Source organism: Dipteris shenzhenensis, chromosome 6 (genome assembly GCF_047967505.1).
Source record: "Dipteris shenzhenensis isolate YYH24624 ecotype China chromosome 6, Dip_SZ_1.0, whole genome shotgun sequence".
Taxonomy (NCBI): domain Eukaryota; kingdom Viridiplantae; phylum Streptophyta; class Polypodiopsida; order Gleicheniales; family Dipteridaceae; genus Dipteris; species Dipteris shenzhenensis.
The window spans coordinates 27,157,249-27,173,928 of NC_141601.1; the positions used below are offsets into that span (position 1 = coordinate 27,157,249).

Here is a 16,680-nt window from a genome sequence, read left to right on the forward strand (position 1 = left end):
ATTCCTCCATGAGGTTGGCAGCAGAGGGAGACGAGCGATGCTCGTATGCATAGACTCATAGATGGTTTGTGAGACTAGGGTTTCACATCGATAGGATACCTCCTTTTCAGTACAGTTTAGATGCCCCTCCGGTACTCCCACCCACCATCCCAATCGGGCCACACACCAACCAGGTCATTCGAGAGGATCTCCTGCAGCTACACACCTTTAGGACCTGGTTGGAGCCAAGGGAGTTTCAAGTGAAGCTGAGTTTCTACAGAGATTACTGTCTTCATATTTCGGAGGAGGGATTCATCACACCATCGGGATACACTGAGCTTCATATGCCCCACTCACTACGGATCTCCATCAGACAGTTTCGGGTATCATCACACCGCCTCCGCATAGAGAGCAGCAAAGTAGAGGGGATTCCTAGGGAGCATCGCATTTGCATATTATGCGACTGCTGGGCTCCTTTCCAGTTTCCTCGCCTACCCAGATCAGAGATGCCTCGCGGCCTTCATTCACGAGGGGGTCCGACACAGAGAGTACTTACTCAGGCGACGGGGCTTGGCCACATCATCAGACACCTCTCAGAGCAGGATCACAAAGCTCTTTCCATTGAGTGATATTGATCGTCCAGTCTCTAGCCGCAAATGTGACAGAGACCCCGACCCGACGACCGTAGCACGACACACGAGACATCAAGGGAATACACAAATCACTCTGGGGGACCTCCCGTCATTGTTTAGACCTGGGATACGTCCCACGGGAGTTACAGTGGCTCTGGTATTGCGTCGAGTCTCATCCAGGAGACCGAGACGCATGGCACCCCTTGACGGACACCAACGTCCCATCACCGGCTACGCACCAGCCAGGGCGACATGACATACGGAGGATTCCGCTCCGCTCCAGTCTTTTTTCTTTTCATTGTCACACCCAGATGTATTTGATTATGTATGATCAGACTTAGGATTCAGCACGGGTGATGATGCTCATTTTAGTAGCTCCACCCTTACTGTGATTTGTATCAAGTTTTCTTTCAATCTCATAGACCCATCGGTCTTCCGAAGACTCTAATAAAGTTTCTCTCTCTCTCTCTCTCTCTCTCTCTCTCTGTGTAGTTTTTCAGGGCAAGTTTTCATGATGACTCACACAACCAAGGCACAGCTCACACGAGGGCAAGGGGCTCTGGCTCAGTTAGAGCGACAATGCTTTCAAGCACACGTCCAAGACCCTCCGATGAACCAATGGTTGTTCGATATACAACCATGTATGCAACATTCTTTCGGAGAGTGACCTATCTGCGATCGAGTGGCGGAGATTTGAGAGGCTACAGGTGATTATGGGATTTCGGATGATTATGGCTCCTACTTCAGTGAGGACTTCTCAGAAATACCCCACGCACCTTTGGTCAATGGCAACAGTCTCATTGGCGGGATCTTCTTTGGGGCCGCTCTTACGGGGAAGGGCTCCCCATTGATGCGGAGTCTTTATAGGGTCTAGCAACAGCAACTAGCAGGAGGACCAGGCTCACCCTTGATGCAGGGAAGAGTATGAGCGCCAGCCCCTTATTTGGCATCCAGAGACTGGGGATTAGGATGGTCTCATGCTCGGGCAGGGGACTCACATAGGTTGGGCACAATGGGACAATGGCCCAGCCAACTCTTTTGAGACTTGGAGTGGGCTCCCCGAGGAGCCAGAGGCGTGGCTGTGTGCTGTTCCTCATCTTTGAGGGAATGACTTGTGGATGAGGAAGGTTGACACAGCCATTCCTGAGTCGTGGCAAGCAAGACTTTAGATATGGGCTTCATATATGAGTAGCAACTACCCCAAGAGGTCAGATTATAGGCGCGGTTGTGGTCCAAACAGCGACCACAGAAGATCTCTTATTTCTTTTGGTAAGTTGCCCAAGGTCTTCCCATTGGCCCATGACCGGAGCAGATGCACAAATAGAGTTCTCGAGTCAATTTCTCATTACTTATGGAATTGTCCTAGTGCATAGAGGATCTGGTTGGGATCCCTACGGATTGTTGCTCGATGCAGAGGATTTAGAGGGACTTCATGTGGAGCATGGCAGCCTGGCTGACAAAGGGAGGTCATGCCTTTGCATTGATGAGGTCCCCCAGCTTACAAGATACATGGTTAGAGCATCCTTAGGATCAAGCTACACGAGGCAACCCCACCGGCTCGGCATCGTCCCCTCCCCTCTCTAGAGGATAATGTGTGGGAGGCAATGGCCAACATTACGGCAATGAGGAACATCTAGGTTGTGTGTTGTAGACTGGCGATCAGCGAGCACTTTGTTCCACCTACGTCCACTCTGGAAGCCAGGTGGTAGGATATCATCTACACCCTGCGCACCACATGGGAGCGTGGGACGTCAGGATCTAGAGCGACCAACGAAAGTGTTTCAGCAAGGCTTGGCCTATAGGCATATTTTATACTTTCACGATGCGAGGACATCACTGGTTGTATACTCCTTCACTCTGGTTCTTAGCCCCTGTTTCAAAGACTCCCTAGGTGTGAGTTGGGTTCTTTGGAAATAGGATGGTTTGCTTTCAGCCAGGGTTTTATATTATGTTTCCCATGATAAATGCCTCAGGGATCGATGGGTTTTCCAAGCATTAATAGAAAGTTCTTTTCTTAGGAAAAAAAAACAATCCTTCGGGGACACGACCGGCTGCAGTCAGATCTCTGCTATAGCATGTGAGAATGGTGCAGTGTGGAAGTATACATCTAAGAGAGAGAGGGAGGGAGAGAGAGAAATAAAGATAAATTAACATCCGCGGAAGACCTTGCGGGCCTATGGGACAAAGTGCAGAATACACCCAAATGGAAAAAACTCATACAAGCCACAAAGGACTGGAGCAAAGGGCACCCTAAGGCCCTTGCTGATTACTATGCTGAAATAAAGAGCTCAATAGCTCAAGAAAAATCAAGTACAAAATATGTCGTATCATATCATATCATATCATATACTATCTAAAGTAGGATGACACTTGGAACTAGAACTGGAACTCAAAATCCGAAACCTGGCACAGTGATGGCTCACCTATGAGCGGCAAAAATGTCTCGGATCTGCATCTATCTACTTGTCTCACGCTGTGGTGGTGCAGGGAGACGTGGTCTCCTTGATCTCTGAACCCGCTAGCTCCTCCTCCACCCCACTGTGTCCAAGAGATGACTCAAATGCATAGAAATCTGCGACATGCCGTTGTTTCCGATCAACATCTGTATCTATATCCTGTGGTCTGGTCACCTCCTGCTGCTCCCCTAATCTGTCGTAGTAGGGTCTCCTTGTGTCAGCACATCTCAAGCAGATAAAGCCCAATCTAGAATGGAAGTGGATCAATCGTGATAGTGGGCCGGACCCACTCCCATCCTGATAGAGACAGTGGTATTGCCCCCGGACCTCATAGTAAGCTGAGCAGGCACAGAGAAAGTGCTCCTCTGTCTCAATCTCTCCTAGTGTGCATAGCATGCAGATACGCTGCTCTCTGGGTATACGTGTTGCTCTTTCTGTCTCAATCCTCAGCTGATGGAATGAAACCCGCATCTGTCCAATCGCAATCCTTAGTGCATGTGAGACTCCTCTGTCCTCGAGATACTGGGGTCTAATGATGAATCCCTCCTTCGAGACTCTTAGGAAATGGTTGCGGTAGAGCTGGGTCTTGGTGGGGAGCTCCTGATCTCCCCCCCAAGCACAAGATGTGTGGAGTTGGAGGAGGTCTAACCGTATGATACAGTTAATCTCATCTCGCGGGATCAACTCAAGGGGTGCATTGATACTGTACTGAAAGGGAGGGAGCCTGTCCATCTGAATCCCGTGTCTGGCAAACCATGTGGATATACGTGCATACCATCTGTCCGCCCCACTCTCAGCTAGTCGTTTAGATGACTCCAGAGCTAGCCTAGCTCCCCCCCCCCCTCTGTTGTAAACGAAGCATAAAGGTTATCTAGAGCAGGTCCCAAATATTCAATAAATGCAGCAATAACTTATGCTTTGACATTGATGAGAGTTGATTATTACAACTTGTTTTCAAGAGGGTTTTTTTTCTCATGGGATTTATGTCGGGTTCCTTTAAAGGATTTTTATTTTGTTCTTTTCCCTTTGTGTATCTGTGCTCACCTAGTTGTGTATCAAGTTTTTGTTTTCTAAGTATTATTAGATGTTCTTTATAAAAAACTATTGTCAGCAAAAACACAGACAAGGTACAAGATTTCAATGAGCATTCTTACCCAAAAGAGGAATGTGCTTAACTCTAAACGTCCCACTATATTACATCCTCATGTACCGGCAGGTATAATTAACACGTCATCAACTGATTGAAACTCTAACATCACCTCTTCCAACCTCGCTGGAAGGGTATATAGCTTCAAATATCGGGTATAGCGTATGTGCACAGACCCTTGGGAGGCTGAGGCTTATTGCCTCTTTTCCTTCTCTCTTCTCATACCAATCACGGTAGGATACAGCCTCATCCAGAAGGGGATGGACAAAGAGAATGTAGATGCATTCAGGTACCCCGAGCCTAAGTGTAGTTAAAATGGCCTGATCCAGAAGGGGATGGAGATAGAGAATGTAGATACATTCAAGTGCCCCGAGCCTAAAGGGTAGTTAAAATGGCACTTTTGCTGCCTGGCAAATTTTGCAAACAAGTAAAGAAATTCAAATTAGTATGAGCCTATCTAACAAACTCTGATGTATTGACATTGGCTAGATAGATTTTTCATTCATACCAGTGATGTGGGAAGACATTGCAAACTTGCAAGTATGTTTATAGCAAGGAATTTCCAACTCCAGTTCTGCCCTAAAAAGATGGAGAGCAGGAAATTCTCACTTTGGTTCTTCCCCGTGATGAAGTTGACATGCCGGATCAACTTGATTAAAAGACTGTTTTGACACATGAAATTTTAAACTTTGATATTGAGAAGTGTCTCACTCTTTCAGAGTGACAAAGAACTTATAATCATGCCCAAAATGGCATCATCCAATCAAGGGTAGGCTCATACTAGAGGTTGAGACCTGAGCAAAAATTGGATAGGCTAAGACAATTAGGCAGCTATATGGGTGCTTTCACATCGTACAAGTGGTAACTGATATAAATACATTTCTGCTACCTTATTTTCCTTTTCATGTATCTGCTGAAACATAGAAAAGAAGCAACTGGATATAGTGGGCCATCATTTCCTATCAGAAGGCAATACTAAGCGCCATCTTCTATCAATCTTTTATGTTTAAATCTGTATGTCTTCATCTGCCACTATAGAAAGAAAAAACAGTACAAGCAATCAATATGTTGTTCAGTTAAACATGGCTCAATAGTTGAGAATTATTACAGTCAGCCCACTGATTATGGCAAAAAAAGTGACTGTTGGGCAAATTTGCAAATTAGAAAATCAAAAGGTGAAATTGGCGTGATGACAACAATTCCCAAAAATATAATTTTGTCAATGTATACATTACATGCAACGATACCGCTCCTCATCTCATCCAGTAACCAGGAGCAACAAGATGATTGTTAGATTCACTCACCCAACTTAAAAAAATCATATCAGACTTTCTAGTGTGCCAAGGACTAACAGAAATGGGTCACCTTCATACGGGTGAACTCCGCATGTATTGCAGGATCCAATAATAATCGTCGAGCCTGAGGAGATGGACAAGAGACAAATCAGAGTATGACAAGAGACTGGAGCAAACGATAGTTATTCCAAGCAATCCTAGGCAATTTTTGATCCATTACTGACTTAGCATTTTAAAAGACATTAAGGTCTTGAGAATCACATAATTTTGCAATCGAATGTTGAGTGTTATCGCTAGTAAACGAGCCGCATTATTCACCTTTGTTGGTACTATTTTTGTGAATCTTTGTGACATCAAGCATGATGGTTAGGATGGATTTTTGCTCTGTAATAATTTACTAAGCTCAAAGATATAAGATTCCATTATCCTTAATGGAGAAACATCGTTTACAAAATGAGGGAAACCTCCCAAGTGTGAAAAAGGTTTCTAACCTTAACCCTTTACTGACCAATCCTTGAACTCAATAAACTATTCTTCCATCAATAGATGTTTTCTAAATAAACAATGTACTAGATCCTGGGGATCACTTTCATCTCTTGTAGTGCCACACAACAGCACACATGAAACAAAAAGCACGTTGCCATATAGTAGTACTATCTGATAAGCTAGCACTTGGTTTTCTTAAGTCTCTGTTAGATAGCAATGCCAATAACTTAGGATTTAATCTACCCATCACTGTTGGAATCTATGGACCAAGAGGCTGGAGACATCAAGAAAGAAAGAAAGATGCATTTACATCTTTGGGAGGCCTCACGGGCCTATGAGACAAAGTACATCGCCCAAAATGTACAGGCTGCACTTTGCCAGCTCCACGACTGGAAAGCACAGGATCAAGAGGGCCTACGGATAGAACATTTCGCACATGGGCAAGAGGTTCTAGGCCCAATTCTTGCACAGATGTTCATCCATGCAGTTTGTCACGGCTTCCCACCGGCATGGAGCATCACCATTATCGTACCGATACACAAAGCAAGAGACCCCATGGACGCTGGGAACTATCGCACCAAAGATGGGACTGGAGGTTATATGAACAGTCCATGGGAGCCCTCTTCAGTAAACCATTGGATCATCTCCACAACCGATGGAAAGTAGGAAGGGCTGTACCCCTTCTCCCCCTCCATAGTTTTTTTATGCAAAAACCTCTCCTAATCACAGGCAAGAAGCAGGAGAAGGAGACAATGGCAAAAGGGGATAAAGGCAATAAGGAGAAAGAGAGACTCAAAGAGGAGAAGCAGTAGCAAAAGCAACTCACGATAGAGGATGTTAATAAACACAGCAGCAGAAATGGCCTGCAGGTTGACAGCACCGCCACACAGAAGGCAACAAGTAAAGCCTCTGCTCAGTCAACTTCAAATCTGACACCAGCATCTACATCATCACCATCAACACCAGCCTCTACATAAGCATCATCATCCTCCTCCTCCTCCTTGGGATCATCTTCTGCACCAGCTTTGGAGGTGAGGGGGGGGGGGGGAGGGCGGCGGCTCCAGCGTATTGACTACCTCATGGGATCTCCTGCCTTCATTTCACATATCACTGACTTTTCCGTCTCACCACCACCCCCAGGAGCAGACCACACCTATACATTCTTTAGTATATCCACACCACTGTCCAGCTCACACACTACGACACCACCTACACACATCATCTACCATGACGTACACTTTGATCACAAGCTAAAACCCGCAGAGTATAAAAGCCGCATACTCTGCACGCCTCTCAGGCATGCTTAGAGACATTAACCACCTGCCACTCCTAGAGACCGAGCCGCCTTGATTACACGCTCACTCCATGAGGCTGCCCTACACACTTTCCCATACACCATCTGATCCACACACCCTCCACCTCTTGGCTCAGTACCTTGCAATAGCTAGGACGTTGACAAGTGTAAAAGCTTTACGCTGATAACTCCGACTCAAAACCAAGCATCACCCTCCAAGTGAGGCAGTGACGATACGCAAGTATCGTTGTCTAGTTCACCGAAAGAGGCAAGCCTTCATTTGCTGGAATGAGGAGGAGTTATTAAACATTTTGTTTAGTAACAACTCCAAAGACTTCTCACGGAGGTTCTTGGAGCGGCGAGCCCCATCCCCTCTCACGGACAGCAAAACTTGGCACTCCTATGTGCGCACACTATACGATGTCCCTAACCAGCAAGCATTTGACCTCACACGTACTACGCCCATCTTCATGCACACTATTCATAGCCGTTGGTGGCACGCGGCCTTGAAGCTTCATAACGGCCAAGCGAAAGATCATGAAGGCTACACACTGAATTTATTGCATACGGGATAAATTCCCTCGTCCCGATCTTAGCGAAACTCTTCGACAAAGCGGTTTGCACAGGCTTCCCACACACTTGGACCCTTAACACCATCACCCCCATACACAAAGCAAGAGATCCCATGAGCCCAGAAAACTACAGGACCATTATGATTGGACATGTCATGTCCAAGATCTATGCATCAATACTTGACACAGAGGTTAGCTTGGTAGCAAAGCTTCGAGGACTCAAAGCAGTGGGACACGCAGGCTTTCTGGTAGATCACGGGACTATGGATCGTATACTTACCCTGATGAGGGTCATTGAGGAGGCCAATGCACGGAGACAAAGAGTCTATTGATGCTTTGTAGATTTCGGCAAGGCTTTTGACACAGTGCCGAGAGCCCAACTCATCAAACGTCTACAGGAGTTGGGGTACGATCTGGAGATCAATTGGGTAGTCATGGCACCCTATGAGAGAGTCTCAGGTAAGGTTCGAACAAGCACAAGATGGACAGAGGAGAATCATGAGCACCATTGGGATCAAACAAGGTTGTCCACTATCACCAACCTTGTTTGGCCCCTACATTGGTGAGCTTGAGACTTTTATTGGGACCCTTTGGAGGGGCTGGTTGCTCTCTAGCCGGATCTTTGCTCCAGATTCTCCTTTACACAGATGATGTGGTCTTACTATCTTCCTCAATTGAGGGCCTCTATCGACACTTACACTCCATACCTTCTATGAAACACGTGACTTGAAGGTCAACCTTGGAAAACCAAGGTCATGTTCAACAACCCGGGCAGCCATGCACAAAGAGCACTTACCTTGGATGGGTTGCCAATCGAGGTGGTTGCATCCTATACATACCTAGGGGTCCTGTTCTCAAGCCCGATCTTTACAATGCGGTCAACATTATAGGCTCAACTGAGCAGGGGTTACGTTGCACTGGCCAGGCTCGAGCAACCGTGCTTTCATTCTGGTTTTCAGGACCCTCATACCAAGAGTCTTCTCTTTGACTCTTTGGTCCTACCAACAGGTATGTATGGGAGTCCATGTTGGGGATTGGACATATTAAAGACAGATTGGGCCCGTGTTTTAGAGGCTTCAAGTTCTCATGCTTTCACATATGAATTGCAGTAAGCCTTCAATCCCGCATCAGATAGTTTTGGCTAAAGTTTGGGGCATCATTACCACAGCTCCATGCGGCATTTCAGATCATCACATATATCTACCGCATTAGATAGTATAGATCTCATACCACAAGGCGACGTAGGCTTCCTTGGTTGTCCCTATCCTCCTCCATGGCACTAGCAGCAAAGGGTGACTAGTGGTGCTAGTATGCATGTACATGCAGATGGTTTGAGAACTTGGGACTCCACATCGATAGGCTACCTCCCTTCCAGTACAATATTGAGGCCCCTCTATCCCACTCACCTATCATGAGGTGAACCAAGTCATCCGAGAGGATCTCCTACAATTACACACATTCAAGACTTGACTGGCACTTCGTGAGCTTCCTACTCAACTTCTATAGAGACCACTACCTATGGATTTCAGTGGAGGACTTCATAATTCCATCCATTTCATTCTCTCTCTATGCCATCTAGTGGTCTCTGTAGCTTCCATTGCTTTGTATGGTCTCTGCTTGCATCCACCTTGTAAAGCTTGTTAAGGTACGCCATGTATTGGCATAATGCTTCCCCTTCGAGAGGTCTCGTACCAGTCTCAGTCAGTAGAATGGCATAGGGTGTCTATACCTTGATGCCTAGTTCTCCTATGAGAAAGTGTTTATGTTATCTTTATATTCGTTTCCAATAAGTTCTAGATAGCCCAGGTGCCTAGAGTGGGCACCCATAGAGGATCATTGCTTGCACAAGCATGGTATATAGAAACTCTCTCATTTCTCAATTCCATAGGTGCGCCTTCCTACACTTATTGTGGAAGCTGTATAGAGCTTTCAACCCTTCGAGAATTTTCCATTATACGCATGCATTTCACTTGTAGTGATCATGTAATTCGAGCTCTAATATCTATATGCGGTGACTATGTCCAAAGACTCCCACTTTTGTCTTGGCTATGTCTAAATGTCTGCACACTGCATCCAAGTGTGCTTGCATGTCCTTCTTGCTTTTTGCAAGGAAGACTACATCATCTGTGTAAATGAGCAACAGTAGGGCCAATCTAGACTGTGTATTCTCATCCAGCCTTCCAATTCATCGATAAAGAGACCTAAGAGAGTTGGCGAGAGGGGACAGCCTTGCTTGACCCCTATGTCGCTACTTATGATGACTTCTCCTCTGGAGCATGATCCATCTACTATTGGCTGTGCTAACTCGGCTAATAATCTCTCATACAGTCAATATGTGGCCTCTCTAAGTACTTGAGAAACTTTAAGGCTTTCAAGTCTTTCCCATAGGTTTTACGTAAAACTATGTCGAAGGGTCAACAAAGCTACAATAGACGGCCCTTCTTATTCTTGGCTCCCTCTTATGGCAACTAAATGATCCAGTGTCGAGTGCTTGGGAAGAACCTTGCCTAGGATGGTGCCCTAACTCCTTGTGCCTTTGTGCTGAAAAAAGTATGTTTGCCTGGCTAGCTGCTCTTGAGGATCCTTGCATGCTCCACCTCCGCCTCCACCCCCACCCTCCGCCCTCTCTATGTGCCTAGATGGCCATCAGTGTGTGTATAGTATCAGTCCATATACTGGCCATAGACTGGGAAGGGTGAACCTGGGAACTCTCCATCGCCTCCGTACACCTAGCCCTCCAAATATGCCAAACTACAATGCTAGCAAGAATCTCCCATGAAGTGTCTACCGAGGCATGAGCAGCTCTGAAAGGAGTGAAGGGAACATCCTGGAGAGAACATGCCTCCACACAGTGTCGTTGTATAATAAAGGCTCAGTTTGAGTCATGTCTCTCGAAAAACACCTGAGGGCCAGCAAGAGATAACCATGCCACTGATCCCCAAGTCATGAAGAAGGGAGCTCTATGAAATATGCTAAGTATCCTAGCAACACCCTTCCAGATCGTCCTCGCCTGTCTGCACTCCTAGAGGCAATGTTGAACTAACTCAATTGCTGCGTGGCGTCAAGGACAAGTAGGGTCAGGATCTCCACATGTTCACTGCAATCCCTCCATGAATAGAAAGCCAAAATAAGAGAGTGAACTTTCTATTCTTGAGGGATTTCCAAAGCCTCCTCCAAAAGTTTTTTTGCACCTCTGAAGAAATCTGAAAACTATCCCAATGAGGAGCTCTAGAGGGCCTCCAACCTCTACTGCTAAGCTGAAATCTCTTGGCATTTCTAACTATGAGAGGGAATGCTCTTCTCTCGATGCCCTTCATCAATCCATTCCCACTCCCCTGGGTCCCACTGCAAGAACCTAACAGGGGAGCCACCATATAAACAAAGTCTCCCATACCCAAGTGCCAGAAGAACAGGGTCAGGATCAAGATACCACTCTAAGTCCGTGCCCCACTCCATGTAACATGCAATCCTAACATGCTAGAAGGCAACCTCCAAAAGTATATCATCTAAAGATCTGAGAAGTATGCCTCCCGATTGAACATCAAAGACAAGGGTCTCCTCATGTGCATCCCGCAACGCAATAACCTGTAAAGGAATACCCGTCCCCGTAAAAGCTCCCAACCAAGTGGACTTTGTGATCGGTATGTCATCTATATCTATCTACTCTGCTGGTATGCTGCCTCTATCTGCTGCATCTTGACTGAAATCCCTCTGAGGTTGACAACTGATACGACTCTTTGATCCTCTGGAAGCTTCCTAAAAGCCTTCCAAGCACCTACTGTGAAAGCAGGTCCCCTCTCCCATCTAGACCATTGCATATAATGTGACACTCCTAGTGATATGTCATGCTCATCCAAACATGACTGGCTGCCTGTCTATTTCTTCGCAAGAGGAGAGTGGAACTCTCTGAAGAGTGCCTCTGAAACTACCCCAAGCCATCAGAATGGCAGCCATGAGAGGGGAAGAGGGAGATCTAAGATTGGCTGAAGTAAAGATCCATCTCGACCTGTCCATCCAATCTCCCCCATGAGATGGTAAACAAGATTGAATGCTGTGTAAGAAACAATCTTTCCAAGGCTCATGTCCCGGCATCAATCCTCTCACTACAAACTTGCAGAGCAAGCCCATACACTGCAACTTTGGATCAATAATATTGAGACCTCCTTCCCTTGTGGGGAGAATGAGGGTCTCCCAAGCCACCCTGGCTACAACATCTGAGGTGCCATCTAACCCACTTCATAGGAAGTTCCTCATACGTCTCATGAGCAGATACTACCTCTAGACATGAGCAAACGAACCAGGCAATACATGGTTCACAACCATTACTCTAGATGCAACGTCAAGTCTAGCAAAACTCCAAAAAATGAGTTTGCTCCTGATACTCTCCAACATGGGAGCAAACTGCTGTGCTGGAGAGATGCCCACCCCAACCTAGCATCCTAGGTACCTGATCGAAACACCCCTCTGAATCCAAGTGAACCCTATTTCATTCCCCCAGTCTAAAGTGTCCTCATCACTAATCCAAAAGCCATTGGATTTGTCTCAATTAATATGAGCTCCTACTGCAGTGCAAAACAAATCCAAAGCTGTCCTGAACAAGGTGGGTGTCAGTGGTGTGGCATCCAAAAAAACAGCCGTCATTCGCCAACTCGCTATCCAAGAGCTCATCCTCCTACCTCAACGGAAGCCTCAATCCTATAATATCAGCTTGAGCTCTAAGGTAATAGCTCATAGCTTCAAAAACAAATAAAAAGATAAAGGGGGCTAAAGGGCATCCCTGACGGGCTGATCTGGTAATCTGGAACCTATCTCCCCTGACTCCACCAATAAGAACCTGGCTATGGGCTGATCTGTAGAGAGCTGACACCCTCTGATCCATGCATCTGTGAATCCAAAGCGAACAAGGGTACCCTCTAGAAAGCCCCAGTCTACTCTGTCTTAAGCTTTCTCAAAGTCCAGAAGTAAAATGGCAAGCCTATGGCCATTATGCATGGCCCAATCAGAACCCTTCCGGAATGAGAAGAGATGTTATCGAAGATGCTTCTGCCATGCACAAAAAACCGTCTGCGTATCGTGTATAAGATCTAGAAGAAAGGGCTGCAACCGTAGGCTGATTGCTTTAGCTAAGATTTTGTACAAAGTACCCAACAGAGTGATCGGTCTCCACTGAGACACTAAATTCCTGCAACCCCCTTTTGGGATAAGATGAATGAGGCCCTCCGTAAGTGAGTTTGGCATCTCACCCGAGTCCCAAATGCCCTGTAGGGCTGAGGTAATGTGATCCCCAATCACAAGGGCACATGCCCTTGTGAAGGGCAGAGAGAGCAGTCCTGAACTCTATGTTGGTGAAGGGTGCATCAAGTGAGACTATGAAATCTCGAGTCACCAACATAGGTAAGTGCTGTCAAAACAACTCGAGCATCATCTCTAGTCTGTGTGTCAGGATCTACTGTAAGAAGGGAGGCATAGAAATGTGTGGCTATCTGCAAGACGGCATCCTTCAATTTCTCACATTCATCTTGCAAGAAATTGGCGCTTTTGCTCCCGTTTCCTTGCATTGGCCCTTGTGCATTGGGGACTTGATTTTTAGGTACAATGAAGTAGATTTTTGCAGACATGGCATCACTCCACCAACTTCCACCCACGTGTGCGCATTTACACCTATTCCCAAGACCCAACAATCACTTTATGGCCCTTTTGTGTAAATTCGTCCTTCAATCTATAAAATTCATTGTTTAGTCTGTCGAATTCATCCTTTGGTCTGTCAAAATTATCCTTCTATCTTTGGCATGTCATTCACCTTTCAGCATGACATTTGAAGATTTCCAGTCCGTCTATTTACAGGCAAATTTTGGGGACACAATTGTGCATTTAGCTCAGTGTTTGAGCAGCCCATTTGACATTCACATTTGCTTACATTTTTTGCCTGACAAATTCTTGCCCCTTTTCCTTTGCCTTTCCCTTTGTGATCTGGGGCAAATCCCTGATCTGCATGAATGGAAGCAGCCCGGTTTTGACTACTCTGCTCCTCCTTCAAGAGAAAGGAAACAAGCTGATCAAAGGTGTAGTAGTTGGGGTTATCCATGGCCACTATGTAGCAAAGCCCTAATATGAAACAAGTAGGTCATCCAATGTGGTAGACACCACCTGAAAATCTGTCACAATCTCATCAACATCAATGAGCTGCTCTCTAAAGCCCTTAAGTTGTCATTTCGAATCTGATATCACTTGGTCAAAGTGTCCCATGTTGACTTGGTTGTCTTGCAAGACTGAATATGAGGTATGACAACCCTCTTGCTAGAGATTGCAATCAAGGCATGTGCATGTCTCTGATCCCAATGTATCCGTTCCGGCGTGGGAGGCACTGCGAGGCAGCAGCAATGGTAGAGGAACCAGAGGTGGCAGTAGCAACTGTAGCACCAGTGGGTGGGGTGGCAGCAAGTGCCTATACCTGAGAGACAGGTCTAATCTCTGATCCATCCCGAGAATATCTTGGATACCACCAAGTGGCGCACCATGTATGACCACATGGGATAGTTGTACCATCAAGCTTGTCCTCAGCAAACAATCCAAGCAAGTCATTGTTGGCCATTGCAACAATCCCCAAATACGAAGTGCCCTGTAAATGTCAAAGCCTCAAGGCTATCACTGCAATGAGCTGGCTGCCCAAATATCTGACTGGAAGCTGAACCAGCAGCAGTATGACCAACCAATGTTGCAAGAAGCTGTAAATCCTCCATCCAAGTTACTCCCACTACTTCCCATATTCGCCCTGTGTAGGACAACCTCCCTTTCATATTTCCATTTTGTCAAAGAGACAAGCTATTTCCGCGAAACTGAAGAGAGCTTTCTAACAGCGTTGGCTACTGCTAAACCAATTTCAAGATCTCTAGCTAGATCAAAAACAAAAAAAGAAACAGAGATTATGATTTCTAGAAGCAAATGGTGAAAAACAGGTGCACATGATAAATTGCAACTTCAGCAAAGAGGGTAAAGCGTCCACAAAAGAAAATATGAAGGGTGGTTTCTCAAGATAGAGGCCATAAGTGTAGAAGTTGATAACATGCCCAAGTTTGGGTAACGTGGGAAGCCAAGAGAGACCCTGCATGAAGATTCATCACCTCTAACCTCCAATGCCAAGCTCAAACCAGTCTCTAACATGGCATTGAGTGGGTGACACATATTTTCAAGTGTTATGGTGTGCATTAGAGCTTCAATCAATCATGGCCCTTGGGTTCATTTACTGGAACTGACTCTGAAGGCTGCACCATTTTATAGCAAAGCACAAAGATGTTAAAGTGTTATAATTGTTCAGACATAAAATCAAAGTAAGAAGCAACTAACAGAATCAAATGAATTAACTATGTCCTCTGGGATTGGTTTAATGGTCCGATTTCGATAGAAGCTCATTAAACACAATGGATGCTCATTTAGAAGGACTTTCATAATGGTTTAAATCAGGGTCTGTTAGGTCAAGTACTATACATTAAGAAATTAAACCTTGATCACAATGTAAAAATGCAAAAAGGAAAAAGATATGCTGGTATGCCAATCAATCCTGTTGAATTCATTTAACTTGGTAGGAAACATCAATAAAAAGGTGTACTAAAATAAAACCTCGTCTCACAAATCTATTTAAACAATCAAGCACTACCTCAAATCATTAAGGAAAAAATCCCACATCACAACTACTAACCTGCACTGCTGGTGGTTTCATCATCAACTTCAAATCATGCACAATAGTCTGCATGGGAAAACTTCCATGAGAAATGGAAAAAGCTGATTTTGAAAACTTTTAAGAATTCATGATAAAGCAACTGTAGTAGCAGAAAACAAATAAGTTTGATATACTCGGACAGCACAAAGGGAATATAATGGAAAAATTATTGTTTTTCTACACGACTCCTTGACTTTGTTTTTGAGTGTTTATACTTGGGCTTGATAGGAATCCGGGTCTTCTTGGCATGCTTCCCTCTCTTGTTTGGCTTCTTGCTTCTTTCATCTCCATTGGTTCCTCTTATAGGTAAAGTATTATCTCGCCATCCATTCATGGCATGCTTCCCTCTCTTGTTTGGCTTCTTGCTTCTTCCATCGCCATTGGTTCCTCTTATAGGTAAAGTATAATCTTCGCATCCATTCATCACATTGGTTCCTCTTATAGGTAAAGCATTATCTTCCCATCCACTCATCCAAGATCTCATATTGCAAGTTCATTTTGATCATTGTGGTAGGCCAATAGTATTGGAGTTCTTGTAGGTTCAGGTATTTAGGGATCTCTGGAAGGACAAAAAGTCCATCTTTAAAGAATGGTATAGTGGTGGGCGTTACTGGGTAGGTCTTCCATGGCTTGATCCCGACTATTCTTCTATGCGTCGATGCTTGCCTCCTCTATAGACGGTTCGGGTTGATGTCGGACTCTGTACTTGCTTCAAAGCTATTTTCCTTGTCAAAAAACTTGCCCAAGGGGTCCTTGTCTTCTTTGGTTTCTGCTTGGTGGTCTCCTTGAGCTTTGCAGCCACCTTGGGCTTCTTTTGCTTTTGCAGTATTTGGCTAGGCGTTGGAAGTTTTTGGTGCCTTCACTAAAAACCATTGAATTTGAGACTACGCCAACAAACACACATATGGTTGGCCCCTCATAGATTTTGGGTCTTTTGCACCTTGAGAATGTAAGTGTAGATGTTGTGACTAAGCATTCACTTTAGCACCCTCATCGCCTTTATAGCCCTCACTAAGGCCCTTAATAACAAGCTATCAATGGATTATTTTGCACCCACTCTGCTAAAAACTTAAAAAATGTGTAAAAGCTTTTTCTTTTTTGC

The 16,680-nt window shown here is 45.3% G+C and overlaps 1 protein-coding gene across 1 annotated transcript in view; it reads right to left on the bottom strand.

Annotated features, from left to right (window-relative positions):
• FIP37 (FKBP12 interacting protein 37) overlaps positions 1-16,680 on the bottom strand; it is a 90,246-nt gene that overhangs the window by 21,710 nt on the left and 51,856 nt on the right. The window contains exons 9-10 of the mRNA XM_087375820.1: positions 15,558-15,605; positions 5,580-5,633 (exon numbers count right to left, since the gene is read on the bottom strand). Of these exons, the coding sequence (XP_087231946.1) occupies positions 5,580-5,633; positions 15,558-15,605 (102 nt within the window). The remainder of the gene's footprint in view (positions 1-5,579; positions 5,634-15,557; positions 15,606-16,680) is intronic.